General features: G+C 42.0%; 1 protein-coding gene across 2 annotated transcripts in view; it reads left to right on the top strand.

The window, feature by feature from the left end:
- LOC142200510 (cadherin-9-like) overlaps nucleotides 1-20,400 on the top strand; it is a 180,514-nt gene that overhangs the window by 18,742 nt on the left and 141,372 nt on the right. The window contains exon 2 of one of the 2 annotated variants that reach the window (XM_075270934.1): nucleotides 6,891-7,166. In XM_075270934.1, coding sequence (XP_075127035.1) covers nucleotides 6,942-7,166 — 225 coding nt within the window. In that variant the 5' untranslated portion in view covers nucleotides 6,891-6,941. Of the gene's footprint in view, nucleotides 1-6,890; nucleotides 7,167-20,400 lie in introns of those variants that run through there. The other variant, XM_075270935.1, reaches the window with a different exon arrangement.

Genomic DNA, 20,400 nt, shown 5'->3' on the forward strand with positions numbered 1-20,400 from the left:
TACCCTGTTCATTTGCTAGTGAGAGGGTTCTTGGTATTTGTTTGCCACAATGTGGTGAACCCTCCTTTTGTTTTTTTTCCTGTGTCTTGTATGTTTTTCATGTATTTTTTTATATTTATTAAATTACTTTTGTATTTTTATAGTATTTTTTGTGTTGTTTCAATTGTTTTGGTCATTATTCATTTTGGTTTTTGAGATTTATTTTGATTCATTTTGGGTATTTTGTTTGGCTTTAAAGTTGTAATCCAATCCTACTAATATTATAAATGTGAAAGTTTTTGTGTTTGGATGTTTGTGTGTTTGTTAATCAATCACACAAAAATGGCAGAACGGATTTGAATAAAATTTGGCACACAGATAGTTTGTAACCTTGATTAACACATAGGCTACTTTTTATCCTGGTAAATGACTTGGCTTCTCAACTGTTATGAATTTATGTTCACATACTTTATTAAACTGCTCTTGGCAGCAGCATTATCTCAGTTAATTGGAGATTGCTGATAAATCCAGGTCTGTTAACTCTCTATGTAAACATACAGATAACCCTAAGTCCATTGTGTACAGGCATTTGCATACTATCTGATCTGCTCCAGGCAGTGTGATGACACACTGGATGGGAAAACACCTTTAATCCAAATTGCCTGTTTGCTAATTTTAAACATGTTGGTAAAAAGAAAATCTAATTCACCGCAAAATTCTAAAACAGCGAGAGCTATAAAGGTAGCCAGAAGTTCACAAACTTCTCCTCAACCGGAGCTCAGGGGGATCATCAACACCAACAACACATGCATTATATGGCATCCAAGTGAGCTGCTGAGATGCTGGAGCAATCACGGGCACAGCGTGAGGAACAAGTTCAGTGGCAGGCCGGCTTGACAGCTGCCAAAACGCTGGAGCAGGTGGATCATCAATGCCAACAACACCCTCAATATATGGCTTCTCAGCAAGCTGCTGACGTGTTGGAACAATCACAGGTACGTCGTGAGGAACAAGTTCAGCAGCAGGACTTGAGACTTGAGAGCTGCTGAAATGCCTGAACAGGCAAACCATCGATGGAGGCAATTTGCTGAATATAGGCAGATCATTGACACCAACAACACGCAGATGAAGTTGCGGGTAGAGGCTCGTATATATATAATGTTCTCAATATGTTACTTAATATAATGCCCAAGGTTGTTGTGCATGTCTCAAAATCCTATCCTGTACTGCCTAGCAGCATGGTGGTGGTCTCAAAGTCAGCACTGTAAAGTACATAAGCTACCAGGCCTGTGAGGCCCAAAATTCTGTTCTTTCTACTCATAGAGTATTTTCCTTAGACTAATTGACTGGGTCAGGGTGAGACTGTTTTTTCTCCAACTACCTCTCCCAACAGAACATTCTGTAAAATAATCCAAAATCATGCAGGAAAATTGTTCCTGCTCCAGCTGCAGATGACTTGGTCTAGGAATGAAAGGCCCAGTATTGTAAAACACAGCATATAAGAAACTGTAAAAACTCTGTAATTACAATAACAATGTTCAAATACACATTAAAAATACCTGAACACTTCAGAAGGGATATATTTCTACTAACAGGTTACGTGCCCACACGTAACCTCAGATCCTCCAATGACCTCCTACTCCGCTCTGCTCTCATCCGCTCCTCGCACAACCGCCTCCAAAATTTCTCCCGTGCAAGCCCCATGCTCTGGAACTCCTTACCACGACACATAAGACTGACCCCCACAATCACAGGCTGCACGAAGGCCCTGAAGACTCACCTATTCAGGAAAGCCTACAACCTCCAATAACACTATCACCTCACCACCACTATACAGCCTCCCCCCTCTCCTTCTGTCTCTACCCCCCTTCCCTCATAGATTGTAAGCTCTTGCGGGCAGGGCCCTCTACCCTACCGTGCCAGTCGGTCATTGTTAGTATTATATATACCTGTATATTTTGTGTATTGTATGTAAACCCCCAAATGTAAAGCACCGTGCAATTAATGGTGTTATATAAATAAACAATAATAATAATAATAATAATAATAATAATAATAATAATAATAATAATAATAACAGAAGTGGGACACTGCATACGTAGTGTGTTTGTAGTATGTTTAATATTGCATTACAGAATAAAAACCAGCTAACGTGGCAACAAATTCAAAATAAAAACACTGCTAAGAACAGCCTGAATAGGCAGAAAAACACTATGTATGAAACAGAATACTGCAAGATACTGATGTGATACTGGTGATTTATTGATGACATACTGCTGAAATGTCATCACTGATACATCTGAATCAGAGAACTTGATCAAACAACAGAGTTTGGGTGCTTAAGTGTTTTGCTGTGTTTTAATGCCAAAATGTTTCCATTGTACCTTATTAGAGATGAGCGAACAGTGTTCTATCGAACACATGTTCGATCGGATATCAGGGTGTTCGCCATGTTCGAATCGAATCGAACACCACGTGGTAAAGTGCGCCAAAATTCGATTCCCCTCCCACCTTCCCTGGCGCCTTTTTTGCACCAATAACAGCGCAGGGGAGGTGGGACAGGAACTACGACACCGGGGGCATTGAAAAAAATTGGAAAAAGTCATTGGCTGCCGAAATCAGGTGACCTCCATTTTAGACGAATAGTGGATTTCAAATCCGGGTCATATGAGAATGTGAACTTTGTGACTATGAGACAGGGATAGCTGTACAGGCAGGGATAGCTAGGGATAACCTTTATTTAGGGGGGAATGTTATTAAAAATAACTTTTTGGGGCTCTATCGGGTGTGTAATTGTGATTTTTGTGAGATAAACTTTTTCCCATAGGGATGCATTGGCCAGCGCTGATTGGCCGAATTCCGTACTCTGGCCAATCAGTGCTGGCCAATGCATTCTATTAGCTTGATGAAGCAGAGTGTGCACAAGGGTTCAAGCGCACCCTCGGCTCTGATGTAGCAGAGCCGAGGCTGCACAAGGGTTCAAGCGCACCCTCGGCTCTGATGTAGGAGAGCCGAGGGTGCACTTGAACCCTTGTGCACCCTCAGCTCTGCTACATCAGAGCCGAGGGTGCGCTTGAACCCTTGTGCACACTCTGCTTCATCAAGCTAATAGAATGCATTGGCCAGCGCTGATTGGCCAATGTATTCTATTAGCCTGATGAAGTAGAGCTGAATGTGTGTGCTAAGCACACACATTCAGCTCTACTTCATCGGGCTAATAGAATGCATTGGCCAGCGCTGATTGGCCAGAGTACGGAACTCGACCAATCAGCGCTGGCTCTGCTGGAGGAGGCGGAGTCTAAGATCGCTCCACACCAGTCTCCATTCAGGTCCGACCTTAGACTCCGCCTCCTCCGGCAGAGCCAGCGCTGATTGGCCGAAGGCTGGCCAATGCATTCCTATGCGAATGCAGACTTAGCAGTGCTGAGTCAGTTTTGCTCAACTACACATCTGATGCACACTCGGCACTGCTACATCAGATGTAGCAATCTGATGTAGCAGAGCCGAGGGTGCACTAGAACCCCTGTGCAAACTCAGTTCACGCTAATAGAATGCATTGGCCAGCGCTGATTGGCCAATGCATTCTATTAGCCCGATGAAGTAGAGCTGAATGTGTGTGCTAAGCACACACATTCAGCACTGCTTCATCACGCCAATACAATGCATTAGCCAGTGCTGATTGGCCAGAGTACGGAATTCGGCCAATCAGCGCTGGCTCTGCTGGAGGAGGCGGAGTCTAAGGTCGGACCTGAATGGAGACTGGTGTGGAGCGATCTTAGACTCCGCCTCCTCCAGCAGAGCCAGCGCTGATTGGTCGAGTTCCGTACTCTGGCCAATCAGCGCTGGCCAATGCATTCTATTAGCCCGATGAAGTAGAGCTGAATGTGTGTGCTTAGCACACACATTCAGCTCTACTTCATCAGGCTAATAGAATACATTGGCCAATCAGTGCTGGCCAATGCATTCTATTAGCTTGATGAAGCAGAGTGTGCACAAGGGTTCAAGCGCACCCTCGGCTCTGATGTAGCAGAGCTGAGGGTGCACAAGGGTTCAAGTGCACCCTCGGCTCTCCTACATCAGAGCCGAGGGTGCGCTTGAACCCTTGTGCAGCCTCAGCTCTGCTACATCAGAGCCGAGGGTGCGCTTGAACCCTTGTGCACACTCTGCTTCATCAAGCTAATAGAATGCATTGGCCAGCGCTGATTGGCCAGAGTACGGAATTCGGCCAATCAGCGCTGGCTCTGCTGGAGGAGGCGGAGTCTAAGATCGCTCCACACCAGTCTCCATTCAGGTCCGACCTTAGACTCCGCCTCCTCCAGCAGAGCCAGCACTGATTGGCCGAATTCCGTACTCTGGCCAATCAGCACTGGCTAATGCATTGTATTGGCGTGATGAAGCAGTGCTGAATGTGTGTGCTTAGCACACACATTCAGCTCTACTTCATCGGGCTAATAGAATGCATTGGCCAATCAGCGCTGGCCAATGCATTCTATTAGTGTGAACTGAGTTTGCACAGGGGTTCTAGTGCACCCTCGGCTCTGCTACATCAGATTGCTACATCTGATGTAGCAGTGCCGAGTGTGCATCAGATGTGTAGTTGAGCAAAACTGACTCAGCACTGCTAAGTCTGCATTCGCATAGGAATGCATTGGCCAGCCTTCGGCCAATCAGCGCTGGCTCTGCCGGAGGAGGCGGAGTCTAAGGTCGGACCTGAATGGAGACTGGTGTGGAGCGATCTTAGACTCCGCCTCCTCCAGCAGAGCCAGCGCTGATTGGTCGAGTTCCGTACTCTGGCCAATCAGCGCTGGCCAATGCATTCTATTAGCTTGATGAAGCAGAGTGTGCACAAGGGTTCAAGCGCACCCTCGGCTCTGATGTAGCAGAGCTGAGGCTGCACAAGGGTTCAAGCGCACCCTCGGCTCTGATGTAGGAGAGCCGAGGGTGCACTTGAACCCTTGTGCACCCTCAGCTCTGCTACATCAGAGCCGAGGGTGCGCTTGAACCCTTGTGCACACTCTGCTTCATCAAGCTAATAGAATGCATTGGCCAGCGCTGATTGGCCAATGTATTCTATTAGCCTGATGAAGTAGAGCTGAATGTGTGTGCTAAGCACACACATTCAGCTCTACTTCATCGGGCTAATAGAATGCATTGGCCAGCGCTGATTGGCCAGAGTACGGAACTCGACCAATCAGCGCTGGCTCTGCTGGAGGAGGCGGAGTCTAAGATCGCTCCACACCAGTCTCCATTCAGGTCCGACCTTAGACTCCGCCTCCTCCAGCAGAGCCAGCGCTGATTGGCCGAATTCCGTACTCTGGCCAATCAGCACTGGCTAATGCATTGTATTGGCGTGATGAAGCAGTGCTGAATGTGTGTGCTTAGCACACACATTCAGCTCCACTTCATCGGGCTAATAGAATGCATTGGCCAATCAGCGCTGGCCAATGCATTCTATTAGCGTGAACTGAGTTTGCACAGGGGTTCTAGTGCACCCTCGGCTCTGCTACAACAGATTGCTACATCTGATGTAGCAGTGCCGAGTGTGCATCAGATGTGTAGTTGAGCAAAACTGACTCAGCACTGCTAAGTCTGCATTCGCATAGGAATGCATTGGCCAGCCTTCGGCCAATCAGCGCTGGCTCTGCCGGAGGAGGCGGAGTCTAAGGTCGGACCTGAATGGAGACTGGTGTGGAGCGATCTTAGACTCCGCCTCCTCCAGCAGAGCCAGCGCTGATTGGCCGAATTCCGTACTCTGGCCAATCAGCACTGGCTAATGCATTGTATTGGCGTGATGAAGCAGTGCTGAATGTGTGTGCTTAGCACACACATTCAGCTCTACTTCATCGGGCTAATAGAATGCATTGGCCAGCGCTGATTGGCCGAATTCCGTACTCTGGCCAATCAGCACTGGCTAATGCATTGTATTGGCGTGATGAAGCAGTGCTGAATGAGTGTGCTTAGCACACACATTTAGCTCTACTTCATCGGGCTAATAGAATGCATTGGCCAATCAGCGCTGGCCAATGCATTCTATTAGCGTGAACTGAGTTTGCACAGGGGTTCTAGTGCACCCTCGGCTCTGCTACATCAGATTGCTACATCTGATGTAGCAGTGCCGAGTGTGCATCAGATGTGTAGTTGAGCAAAACTGACTCAGCACTGCTAAGTCTGCATTCGCATAGGAATGCATTGGCCAGCCTTCGGCCAATCAGCGCTGGCTCTGCCGGAGGAGGCGGAGTCTAAGGTCGGACCTGAATGGAGACTGGTGTGGAGCTATCTTAGACTCCGCCTCCTCCAGCAGAGCCAGCGCTGATTGGTCGAGTTCCGTACTCTGGCCAATCAGCACTGGCCAATGCATTTCTATGGGGAAAAGTTAGCTTGCGAAAATCGCAAACTGACAGGGATTTCCATGAAATAAAGTGACTTTTATGCCCCCAGACATGCTTCCCCTGCTGTCCCAGTGTCATTCCAGGGTGTTGGTATCATTTCCTGGGGTGTCATAGTGGACTTGGTGACCCTCCAGACACGAATTTGGGTTTCCCCCTTAACGAGTTTATGTTCCCCATAGACTATAATGGGGTTCGAAACCCATTCGAACACTCGAACAGTGAGCGGCTGTTCGAATCGAATTTCGAACCTCGAACATTTTAGTGTTCGCTCATCTCTATACCTTATCTCTGCTCCATCCCTGGTTTAGTCTTAGAAACACTGATGCAAAACATGGAACAAAACACTGACATGTGAATAAAGCCTAAAAGTCTCTTGTGAAACAAGCCTAAGGCTGTAATCACTCATGCCAGTTTTATAAGCCAAGCCAGGAAAGACAGGGAAAAAGAAATAAGAGCAAAAATTCATGCATGGTTACTTATTTTATTTATGTTTCTTTTTTTTTCTTTTCTTTTTTTTTTCAGAAGAAGAAGAAATATATTACGTAAGGATTAAAAAGCGTGCGTTGGCAAATCATGAAGGCATGTCATAACTTCTCTTTGATCATGTGCACACATTTGATATTTATGGCACATACAACACCTGTGGATAAAACAGCTATGGAATATACCCATCGAAACAGACGCAGTTTATCTCAAGGTGGCATAAAAGTATTGCAACGTAGAAAGCGAGGGTGGATGTGGAATCAATTTTTTTTACTTGAAGAGTATACAGGTTCAGACACCCAGTATGTTGGTAAGGTAAGCTTAACAAGAAAACTGTATGTAAAAATATATCTTCAAATTGTTAATATTATTACTGAATTACTTTTTCAAATTATTAGAAATGCTATATATATATATATATATATATATATATATATATATATATATATATATATGTAAAATTTTATCAAGCTGCCTAAAAATGACTATACAAAAAATACTACATGGTCCAGTATAATTGCCTGGAGACTTATAGAGGACCTTTCACCACATCCACCTATTCTAGTTCCTAGCATCTGTTAATAGTTACGGCTCAACTGATTCCAGCACAGTTGGAATTTTCTCTCTAGCCTCCACGGTTCAACAAGCACAATCAACAAGCACAGTTAGTTTTGGTGCCTGATGTGCTATTAAAGCTCAGACCTCTAATCAGATGCATTGGTGTCCAAGCTCAGAATCACACCGCTTGCCAGCTCTTGTCTGATACCACCTTCCTGACAATGCAGAGCCTTAATAGCATATCAGGCACCAAAACTAACAGCATCGATCGCTCAGGAACGGTGGGGAGTAGAGAAAAAAATTCAACTGTGCCAGAATCAGTGGAGCAGCAGCTATTAACTGATCTTAAGGCCTAGACTTGTTGGAGGTGATGAAAGGTTCTCTTAACACATGGAACATACAGTATTTCACCAGACAGTACATGCAGAGATAGATGTCTCATATTTCTAAAGTTTCAAAAGGTCACAGGAGTCTCCCTACTGCAAGATGAATCTATAAGTCAAAGTCACATGCAGAAAAATGCTGCTCGAAAAAATTGCAAATGAAAAAGATGCAGCAAAAATAAAATCCCAAAAATTCTTGTTTTTATTTCCTTTCCGCTGCATTTTGAATTTCCCCTTCATGTAATGCTGTGTTTTTCAAAAACATGCATTTTTTTAATATACTGTTTTATTAAAGCATTTTAACCACAATGTTAGAATGAGATTAAAATTCTGCATATTTCCCTGTCCAATATACTGTTATTTTATAAAGTGCCCACAGCCTTATACTGTATTCATACAGATCTATTTTACCTAGAGTATGGCAAAACTTTACTATTGTAGGCAATGGCATAAACACTGCATCTTTGGCACAGTGTGACTCATTTTTGGTGAAGGTGTGATGAATTTTTGGTACATCGTAGTACAATTAGTTTGACATACTAGACATGTGGGTATGGATTCTCAGAAAAGGGGAGCTTAAATGTGCCAAAATAATGTTAAAAAAAAAATTGGTTCAAAGTAAGCCCACTAAAAGGTGGTATAAACTTAGACTAGACAATATGAAAATATATCAGATTTATCATCCAGCATTAGCCATATTTGTAAATCTAATGTATTTTCAAACCACCTGTGTAAGTTTGCACTAACTATTAGTAAATCTGCGTCTATGTGTTTTGTTTGATGCATTTTTGATGAGCGATATATGGACACACTGGGGTTGCTTTACTAAGACTGGCGTTTCATCCACATATAACACCCGTTTGGGCCAACCTGTGTAGGCAGGGTGTGTTGTAGTTCTCACCTCACTATGGCGCAGTCCCTCCACCGAAATCTTGCTAGAATCTCTGTAGGAATTCAGGAGGGTCTTCCTCTTCTGCTAGGGGTTGACTCTGGAAACCCCCTCCTAATCTCATTACACACTCACAAATGTTGACGGTAAAACTACTTAACTTCTTATGGGAAGGGTAAACAAGGCACACAGAGAAATGTTTCAGACATTCACATGGCAATGCTCAGGTACATCTTATAGTATTAGTCCATCTAGTTGTGAGAATAGACTATGTGCCAGGCCTGGTGGGTATAATACACTATAGGGAATAGCACAGGGTTAATATAGTGACCCACAGATGATAGTCATCACACACATGCCATCATACTGCAGGTAACAGCTTGCACTGCTAAATAACAGCACACAATGCAGAAGTACTAATGGTTGCAGCCATAATAAGAACAGTTCATCCGTTGGGGCCCAGTTGCCACGGACAAAGGAGGGTTTTCACTGTCTGTGTGTTTTTGTGTGTGTGTGTTCCCTCACATAGAAACTGCTAGCAAATCCTCCTAACCACAAGGCCTTTGTGCATTAGATAGTGGAAAATTCATCGACATGATATATGTTCAATGATGTGCCCACACTCAAAGGCTTTCAAATGTCTACAAATGTGTAGTAGAGGAATAACTAGCAGTGACTAATCTCCCACCAAGATGTACACTACCCAAAAGTAGCCTCTGAGAGCCTTTTTATAGGGCAGCAGGTACAACAATTTTACACCCTCATGTCAAGATCTAGTGTCTAATCAGAACACACCTCCCTTTATTAGAGATGAGAGAACCAGTTTGTAACTGACAAATCCAAAGTTCATTATTATACTCCAGCGTGTCTTCATCTATTTTGGGATCTACTGCAACATCGGGTCTTCTTCCCTGGTGTTTTTAGAGTATTCTGGCTCTCTCCCTTATGTCATTAACCCCAGGTCACCACTCATTGGTGACCTGGGGCAGATGCCATCAAGGAGAGGGCTGGAAAACACTGAGGAATTTCAGTAAGATGACCAGATGCTACAATGGAGACCAAGAAAGTGAGTATATCTTTTTTCATTTTTATGTACTCTCTCTGACCTCTAATTATTATACTCTTGGGCCTGAAGAGACCCCTGAATATAGATATAGTTCTGACCTAACAAGTTATTTCTGAAACAAATTTTCCCTATGAACCTTAAAATTATTTGAAAAACTAATCATTTCTCTTGAACTCCCACTATTGAAAATTTCCTTATAAAGATGTAAACATTTAACTTGCCATGGGATAAGCAAACAGTGTTTTCTCAACTGTTACAATGGTTTTTCATTGACATTTATAGTTCTCCTTAATGGAAAAAATAAAAACCAGATTTACTGCCATGTGTTGGAATGTAGCTCCTTATCAATTCCTGGTTTTCCAAGATCAGACAAGTCTTTCAATTTTTGCACCTCAAGAGTGTGAAGCAGGTTAATGTTTTGCTTAATTAGTAGTCACTAGTAGAGATGAGCGAACACTAAAATGTCCGAGGTTCCAAATCCGATTCGAACAGCAGCACACTGTTCGACTGTTCAAACGGATTTCGAACCCCATTATAGTCTATGGGGGGAAATGCTCGTTTCAGGGGTACGCAAAATTCGATAAAATTATACTTACCAAGTCCACGAGTGACGGTCGGGCTGGATTCTCCATGAAGTCTTCTCCCGGCGCAGCGTCCCCGCATCTTCATCCGGCTGGAATTCACTCTGCCTAGGCATCGGGACCTAGGCAGAGCTGACTGCGCATGCGCAGTCGGCTCTGCCCGGTCCGACGCCTGAGCAGAGCCGACTGCGCATGCGAGGGCATGCCCGTGCATGCGCAGTCAGCACTGCCTAGGCTGGATGCCTAGGCAGAGTGAATTCCAGCCGGAAGAAGACGCGGGGACGCAGTGCCGGGAGAAGACTTTTAAAGGTAAGAGAAGAACCAGCGTTGATTGGAAGAACGTATAGCATTCTGCCAATCAATGCTGGTTCTGCATCGAACCTTAAACTTCGAACAGCTAGTAGTGTTCGATCGAGTACGAGTATTTCGAATACCATAGTATTCGATCGAACACCTACTCGATTGAAGACTACTCGCTCATCTCTAGTCACTAGGTTTCTAAGTAAAACAGGCATTGATCTATAGGGATCTACATTTTAATAGGTGGCACTAGAGAAAGTTTTCCCTTCCACGAGGCAGGATAAGTTATTTGCATATTCCTTGCTCAGAGTTCCTAGTAGAGCATGCCTGGTCTGTAAAACTCTAGGCACTGGAAGGTGGCCTTCAAAGCTGATATCTACCTAAAGAGACATATTTCTCCTTCCAGTTCATGTCTTTAACCACTTACCTAGCTAAACCAAAACACTTTCCTTCTTTTTTATGGACAATATCTCCAAAATAGTTGTCTGTAGATGGATCTCACTTCCTTTTGAAAAAAAATCATCCAAAATTAGTGTTTATGAGATATCACTCACAGAACACGCTCTGAGGCAACCTCTCAGATGAATCACTAAGGTGACATAGCAGCATGCACTATATGAGAGAGCAAGTGAAGGGTGCAGAAGAAAAAGCAAGTAGAATTTAAAACAAAAAAACTCTATTTAAAAAATGCTTTCTAGCCAATAAAAGATGAAATGGAATAATAATAATAAAAAAAAAGATCATGAAGGTGTTATCAGGGGTGGTCTCAATGGGACCACTTAAGTATACTGGATGATAGTCAAATTTAAAGATAAAGACTCAAGTCAGTAATGCGTTCAACACAGAGACAAATTGAACCTGGGCAGAAGCATAAGTTTATTGCATACATCATGTCTTCTTATACCAATTTTCAGTGGGCGTATATGGGTGTGTTATAGAGTAATCATTAACTGTTAGGATTCAGCAATTTCCATGGATAAGTATTACAAGAGTATCCCGCCCCTAATATGAATATTCTATGAATATTCTAACTATTACTCTTACTCACACTAGATGACCAGAGGTTATGTCAGTTTGTGGCCATCTTTATTTCGTGGCATACCAAAGTCCATTTTGACATGGGTTTTCCCATTAGTCTCATCTTAAGCTATTTTAATAACGTCTTATCATTTTATTCCAGAAAATTTTATTACCTTGTTTTTCTGAACCAGTCACAGGTATCGGGTCAGGGTTCAAACTGATCTAAATAACAGAATCAGAGAACACTATATTTCAGCTGAATATCCCAACATACAGCTGAAATATATATACATATATTCGGATTTATATTGATTTCCCTATCAGTGTACATAGACTTTAAACATCTTATACATATACTTATAAAAATATAGGATTAGTGCAAGAAACACACCTTGCCCGAGGAAAAAAAAAAAAAAAAAAGATAAATGAATTGCTAAAGCAACTGACAAAGTCAAGTATAAAAGGGGTGTAATTACAGTTAGGTCCATAAATATTTGGACAGAGACCACATTTTTCTCATTTTGTTCTGTACATTACCACAGTTCAGATACAGTTGAAGTTCAGACTTTCAGCTGTTATTCAGTGGATTGGACAATATTATTGCATAAAAATGTGAAAAATTAAAGCATTTTATACAAACAATTTCACACGAATTTCAGGGGCTTAAAAGTAATTGAACAAATTAAATAATTGTAAATTAAATATTAATTTCTAATACTTGGTTGTTCACCCTTTGTTGGTAATGGCTTCCTGAAGTCTTGAACTCATGGACATCACCAGATGCCGCTGGGTTTCCTTCTTTTCAAATATTCTTCCAGGCCTTTACTGCAGTAGCTTTCAGTTGCTGTTTGTTTGTGGCCTTTTTGTCTGAAGTTCATTCTTTAACAAGTGAAATGCTCAATTGGGTTGAGATCAGGCGACTGACTTGGCCATTCAAGAATATTCCACTATTTTGCTTTAATAAACTCCTGTGTTTCTTTGGCTTTATGTTTTGGGTCAATGCCCATCGGCATTATGTATCAGTTTGGCTGGATTTGAGCACACAGTATGTCTCTGAATACCTCAGAATTCATCTGGCTGCTTTTGTCCTGAGTCACCTCATCAATAACCACTAGTGACCCAGTGCCATTAGCAGCCATGCATGCCCAAGCCATCACACTGCCTCCGCCGTGTTTTACAGGTGATGTGGTATGCTTTGGATCATGAGCTGTACCACGCCTTCACCATACTCTTTTCTTTTTTTTTTTTTTGCAAAGTCTAATCTAGCCTTCTTATTCTTGAGGCTTATGAGTGACTTGCACTGTTCAGTGAACCCTCTATATTTAATTTCATGCAGTCTTCTCTTTGTGGTAGGTTTGGATATTGATAAGCCTACACCCAATAGAATGTTGTTCACTTATTATTATTATTATTATTATTATTGTTTATTTATATAGCACCATTAATTCCATGGTGCTTTACATTTGGGGGTTACATACAATACACAAAGTATACAGGTACATATCATACTAACAGTGATCGGCTGGCACAGTGGGGTAGAGGGCCCTGCCCGCGAGGGCTTACAATCTATGAGGGAAGGGGGGTAGAGACAGAAGGAGAGGGGGAGACTGTCCAGATGGCAGTGCGGTGATAGTGTTATTGGAGGTTGTAGGCCTTCCTGACTAGGTGAGTCTTCAGGGCCTTCTTGAAGCCTGTGATTGTGGGGGTCAGTCTTATTTGTCATGGTAAGGAGTTCCAGAGTATGGGGGATGCATGGGAGAAGTCTTGGAGACGGTTGTGCGAGGAGCCAATGAGGGCAGAGCGGAGTAGGAGGTCGTTGGAGGATCTGAGGTTACGTGTGGGCAGGTAGTGGGAGATGAGGTCAGAGATATATGGAGGGGGCAGATTGTGGATGGCTTTGTATGTTAGCGTTAGTAGCTTGAACTCAATTCGCTGGGCTATGGGTAGCCAGTGGAGGGACTGGCAGAGGGGAGCAGCCTATGAAGATCGGGGCGTGAGGTGGATTAAGCGAGCAGCACAGTTTAAGGTGGACTGGAGGGGGGCGAGGGTGTTAGCCGGGAGTCCATGCAGAAGGGTGTTGCAGTAGTCTAAGCGGGAGATTATGAGGGCCTGGACGAGCATCTTGGTAGTTTCTGGGGTGAGGAAGGAGCGGATTCGGTGGATGTTCTTGAGCTGGAGGCGACAAGAGGTGTTGAGGGTTTGAATATGTGGTTTGAAGGATAAGTCGGAGTCCAGGGTTACCCCAAGGCATCGGGCCTATGGGACAGGGGTAAGTGGGGTTCCATTAACTTTGATAGATGGGTTGGTTGGCTGCTGTGAAGGGGTTTCTCCTCCCCATGGAAATTATTCTGCCATCATCCACCACTCTTGTTTTCCATGGGCGTCCAGGTCTTTTTGTATCAATGAGTTCACCAGTGCTTTTATTATTTCTCATGATGAACCAAACTAGATTTTCTCACTCCTAATATTGTAGCAGTTTCTCAGATGGGCTTTCTTCTGATTTCACAGCTTAAGGCCAGGGCCCCATGGGCCGGAAACGCCGCAATTTGCCCGTAGTAGAAATGCTGCGGGAAAAAATAGCAGCATTTTACAGTAACTGCAAAGTGGATGTAATTCTTGCAAATCCCATGCCCACTTTGCGTTTAAAACTACAGAGTGGACATGCTGCGATTTCCAAAACTGGCATGGTTTTGGAAATCACAGCATGTCAATTATATCTACAGAAATGCTGGTGGCTTTCCTGTAGCTATAATTGTAACAGAAAGCGTGCAGAGGAAAACTCCATGAACTTTCTGTTCAAAACAATTTTGGGAAGAATTGTGATTCATACCGTGGGGCCTTACTCTAAAGGAATATTCCATGAACATAACCATTTTTAATTTTGTAGATAAATAAAAGATAAACATTTTTGAAAATATAAGTAATTAAACATTTTGCAGAGTTTTAAACATTTTCTTGAAATATCTTGTGGTCACAGCTTTGTTTTCTTGATCAGTTGCCAGTGGATACAACCATGAATGCTACTATGCTACTATGATTTCCTTATTGTAGCCGGGATATCTTTGATACATGTAGTGTTCCTGTCTGATAACTCAGTTACCATAAGAAAGTCATGGCTGGGTTCCTTACAATTCCCAGACCATAGAAATTGTCTGCATTTATAGTCGTGTCTGTTGACAACTGATCAAGACAGTAACTTGTGACCGCAAGTTATTTAAATAATATATTTTAAACTTTGCAGAATTTTTAATTACTTACTGTATATACTTGAGTATAAGCCGAATTTTTCAGCCAAGTTTTTGTGCTGAAAAAGCCCCCCTTGGCTTATACTCGAGTCAGCAAAAAAAAAAAAAAAATTGAATTCATTTTTTTATTATTTATTTATTTTATTTTATTTATTTTTTTGGGGGGGGGGTCTATGATCAGCCAAAATATCAATATATAGAATCTCCCATACAATAGTGCAAAAAAAAAAAAAAAAAAAAAAAAAAAGTTTTAAATCACTCCTTTTCCGAGAATACATACAAAAGTAGAAAATTACTGTGAAACACATACACATTAGGTATTCCTGTGTCTGAAAGCGCCCATTTTACTGAATATAGGGTATCTGCAGTGCTCCTGTTCCGTCGGAAAGGAGTTAATAGGAGCACTGCAGATACCCTATATTCAGCCAGACTGAATTCCAAGTGGGGGAAGAAAAAAAACAGTCCTCAAGCTCAGGGAAGGGGCAGACAGATAACCAAAACACCTCCTCCCCTTCCCCAGCACCTACAGCACCCAAACACTACAACCATTTTAATTTTTGAAATTTTCTAGTAGCTGCTGCATCCCCCCCCCCCCACATTGGCTTATACTTGAGTCAATAATTTTTCCCAGTTTTTTGTTCAAGTATATATATTCGGCTTATATTCGAGTATATACGGTATAGTTTTATATTTTAAAAAATGGTTAACGTTTCATTATCTACAAATTTAAAAATGGTTGTGTACATGGGAATACCCCTTTAAGGATGGCTTGTTTCAAGTGCATGGAGACATCCTTTGACCACATGTTTTCTTCACTGCAATATCTTCCAAATGCAAGTACTACACCTCAAATTATCTCCAGGCCTGTTATCTGCTTAATTCAGAATTGCACATCGAAAAAATTGCCCGCATCTGTCCATGAAACAGCCTTTGAGTCAATTGTCCAATTATTTTTGGTCACTTTATAAAGGTTGGGGTGGCACATATTTTGGAGCTGAAACTCCTTAACACTTCATCTAATTTTAATGTGGATACCTTCAAATGAAAGCTGAAACTCTGGACTTTATGTCTATGTCCAATATATAACTATAACTTGAATGTTTCAGTAAACATGTAAAAAAAAAAAAAAAAAAAAAAAAAAAAAAAAAAAAAAAAAAAAAAACACAAACTACATTTGTGTCAGTGTCCAAATATATATGAACCTAACTGTATTCAAATTAACAAAATGTCTGAGATATAAATTTCTATCTGAATTTGACAGCCAAGATAGGAAGATGAGAGTTTTGTTGAAGCAAGGGTATAATTTAATAATGATTACAATCTTTCTGCACACAACATAATGGAGGTGTAATAATCATAATAACAATAATTATAATAATAATCATTTTATTTATATAGCACCAACATATTCCGAAGCACTTTACAAATCAGAGGGTATATAAACAGACATTATTTGATATTGTAACAGAAATTTAGAAGATTTTATTAATAACACAGCTTTGATCAATAAATGTCATTTATTTAATCCTGTAGGAAAAGATTATACTTATTTTTCCTTGCAATTTAATTCCTGTTTTAGATAATATTATCGTCTCTGAAAATGTTGTGTTAGAAATGAGACTACTAAAATACATCAGATAATTTCAGATCATGCTTCTCTTAGAGTCTAGTACCAAACAGTATGTTTCAGCTTTGGTGTTTTCCATTAGTTGTTTTAAAAACTCAGCTTCTCCAGATGATATATGATATTTGGGAGGAATATCTGTCTAATAAACAGCATGTCCAGTTTCTTTAGTCCAAAACAAAGGTAGAGTTTATTTTCACTCAAAAAAGTAGTGCAGCAACAAAAGGAAACACAAAAATAAACACCTGCCCGGCTAGGCTCTAACTAAACATAGAATAGGTTACCTCACCTAGAATAACAGAAATCCAAAAGCCAGTAGAATCACTCAGGACACAATTCCAAAAATATGACCTCTCTGTTTGCTCTCCAGCCAAACTCTGCCCCCAGTCTGCTGCTGGAGCTGACTTCTTAAACCTTCTTGATGAGGAGACTCTCAACAGCTGAGTCGCTGCATGAAAATCCCCAAAGTGTGGACTGGAGGGGAGTGGAATGACTGTTCCCACTACCAACCTACCTGCCATTCCTAAAAATGCAGGCCAGTAACCGGAACTTTGAAATAACACTCAGCAGACAGAATTATCTGCTGAGAAACATTCTTTCTGGAGTTTTCTCATCTCACCCACCTGAGTAGTCTGGGTGAGATGTACACCCCCTCCATTACCTGGCTGGCCATCAGCTTACAATACTTATATGAATGTATGGATACTATATATACATACACTCACACATACACATTATAGCATACTGTATATACTCACATATACCTGTATATTACCATACAGTACTCACACAGTATACAAGACACATACTTTACACAAATGTACACATATTAAACATGTGAGTAGAGCCTTTAAAATACAGTGCTTTTGGCCCATGTTGTGAGTACAGCCTTTAAAATACAGTGCTTTTGGCCCTTGGCGTGAGCAAAGCCTTTAAAATACAGTGTTTTTGTCCCTTGGGGTGACTAGAGCCATGCAGCAGCAGTGTTTTATTTTTTGGCCCTTGGGGTGACCCCTAAAAAAAAAAATTAGATTTCAGGCCCTTGGGGGGTGAGCCCTAAAAAAATATTTTGCAGGCCCTTGGGCTGGAGCCCTAAAAAATTGAGTTGCAAGCCCCTGGGGGGGGAGGAATAATGGAATTATTTTTTTTTTTTAATATAAAAAAAAAAAAAAAAATTCACATTCAGAAGTACGGGCTGGGATTGTAGGAGGAGGAGGAGGTGGATGAGGAGGATGAGGAGGAAGAGTAAATTGGGTGCTGGCAGCTTCTCTCCAGTACCTGGATTCTGGAGTGGATACGCAGCTGGATATCCACGTCCTCGCCCATGTTCCCTGCTGCTGCTGGCAGCCCCTTTCCAGTATACTGGACTGTGGAGTAGATATAGAGCTGGGTATCCACATCCTAGCCCACGTCCCCTGCTCATACTGATGAAGGACACTGCTGGCAGCCCCTCTCCAGTACCTGGACTGTGTACTGGATACCCAGCTGGGTATTCACGTCCACGCCCATGTCCCCTGCTTCTACTGATGAGGGGCACTGCTGTCAGCCCCTCTCCAGTACCTGGACTGTGGAGTGGATACACAGCTGGGTATCCACATCCACGTCCTCACGCATGTCCCCTGCTGCTACTGACGAAGGACACTGCTGGGAGCCCCTCTCCAGTACCTGGAATGTGAACTGGATACCCAGCTGGATATCCATGTCCACATCCTCGCCCACGTCCCCTGCTTCTACTGACGAAGGGCACTGCTGGCAGCCCCTCTCCAGTACCTAGACTGTGAACTGGATATCCAGCTCGGTATCCATGTCCTCGCCCACGTACCCTGCTGCTACGCTGCATGATTTTCAGATTAATAAAGCTCTGAAAAGAGCTGTTATTTCCTACCTAACCAAAGCTAGAATGCACTGTATCGCCCTGAGATGAGACGAAGATGGCCGACACTATTCTTATGAATCAGAGGTCACATGTTTTCAGCAGCCAATGTTTTTTTTTTTTCTTCACTGCCTACGTTGTCGTAGTTCCTGTCCCACCTTACATGCACAGCTATTGGTGCAAAAAAAGCGCCAGGAAAGGTGGGAGGGCATAAGAATTTTTACTGCGTTTGCGGCCTTGTATTCGATTGGAATCGAATATCTCGAATGGCCTGATATTCTATCAAATACCTATTCAATTGAATGGCGTTCGCTCATCTCTAGTTATTGCCTTTATCTGTCGTGTCTCGGTAACCCTGACCTGCAGGGTCCTGGCAGTGGGCCCCTAGAAACAATTCCATTGGTGGGCCCTTGACACGCCAGTCTGACCCTTAGTGTCGGACCCCCACACATTGCTGTGAATAGATCCTCAATGTGAAAATTCTATTTGGGTAGAAAATGTTTTCAATCAAGAACTGAAGAGAATCAGTGAGGTGTATTATAAAGCCTATGTGGCATATAAAGACTAAATAAAATGTTGGAAAAAAAATCTCTGCACTATCTGGATAAAATGTCACTGCTCTCTAAAACTAAGAAGGATTATGAAATAAATAGATATGAGGATAAAATAGGCAAATATCTATTTCATTTACTTAATGGGGCTCGAAAAACAAGTTTTATATTGCCATTAAAGGATTAATAAAATCTCTGATATTCAAACAAATTTTATGAATCTTTTTACTCCAACATAAAATATTCTTTGTTAAATTTATATAACTATATAATATATGCACTCAGGTAACTTATCATATATTACATTATTTGTAAAAAAAAAAAAAAAAAGGGTAAAGCCCTCACACATCTGAAGACACAAAGTCCCATAGATACAAATAACACACACACACGAAAAAGTTTGGGCACCCCTATTAATCTTAATCATTTTTAGTTCTAAATATTTTGGTGTTTGCAACAGCCATTTCAGTTTGATATATCTAATAACTGATGGACAAAGTAATATTTCAGGATTGAAATGAGGTTTATTGTACTAACAGAAAATGTGCAATATGCATTAAACCAAAATTTGACCGGTGCAAAAGTCTGGGCACCTCAACAGAAAAGTGACATTAATATTTAGTAGATCCTCCTTTTGCAAAGATAACAGCCTCTAGTCGCTTCCTGTAGCTTTTAATCAGTTCCTGGATCCTGGATGAAGGGATTTTGGACCATTCCTCTTTACAAAACAATTCAAGTTCAGGTAAGTTTGATGGTCACCGAGCATGGACAGCCCGCTCTCAAATGATCTGAAAACAAAGATTGTTCAACATAGTTGTTCAGGGGAAGGATACAAAAAGTTGTCTCAGAGATTTAACCTGTCAGTTTCCACTGTGAGGAACATAGTAAGGAAATGGAAGACCACAGGGACAGTTCTTGTTAAGCCCAGAAGTGGCAGGCCAAGAAAAATATCAGAAAGGCAGAGAAGAAGAATGGTGAGAACAGTCAAGGACAATCCACAGACCACCTCCAAAGAGCTGCAACATCATCTTGCTGCAGATGGTGTCACTGTGCATCGGTCAACAATACAGCACACTTTGCACAAGGAGAAGCTGTATGGGAGAGTGATGAGAAAGAAGCTGTTTCTGCAAGCACGCCACAAACAGAGTCACCTGAAGTATGCAAAAGCACATTTGGACAAGCCAGCTTCATTTTGGAAGAAGGTCCTGTGGACTGATGAAACAAAGATTGAGTTATTTGGTCATACAAAAAGGTGTTATGCATGGCATCCAAAAAAGCAGCATTCCAAGAAAAACACTTGCTACCCACTGTAAAATTTGGTGGAGGTTCCATCATGCTTTGGGGCTGTGTGGCCAATGCCAGCACCAGGAATCTTGTTAAAGTTGAGGATCGCATGGATTCCACTCAGTATCAGCAGATTCTTGAGAATAATGTTCAAGAATCAGTGACGAAGTTGAAG

The sequence above is a fragment of the Leptodactylus fuscus genome, chromosome 4, assembly GCF_031893055.1.
Source record: "Leptodactylus fuscus isolate aLepFus1 chromosome 4, aLepFus1.hap2, whole genome shotgun sequence".
Taxonomy (NCBI): domain Eukaryota; kingdom Metazoa; phylum Chordata; class Amphibia; order Anura; family Leptodactylidae; genus Leptodactylus; species Leptodactylus fuscus.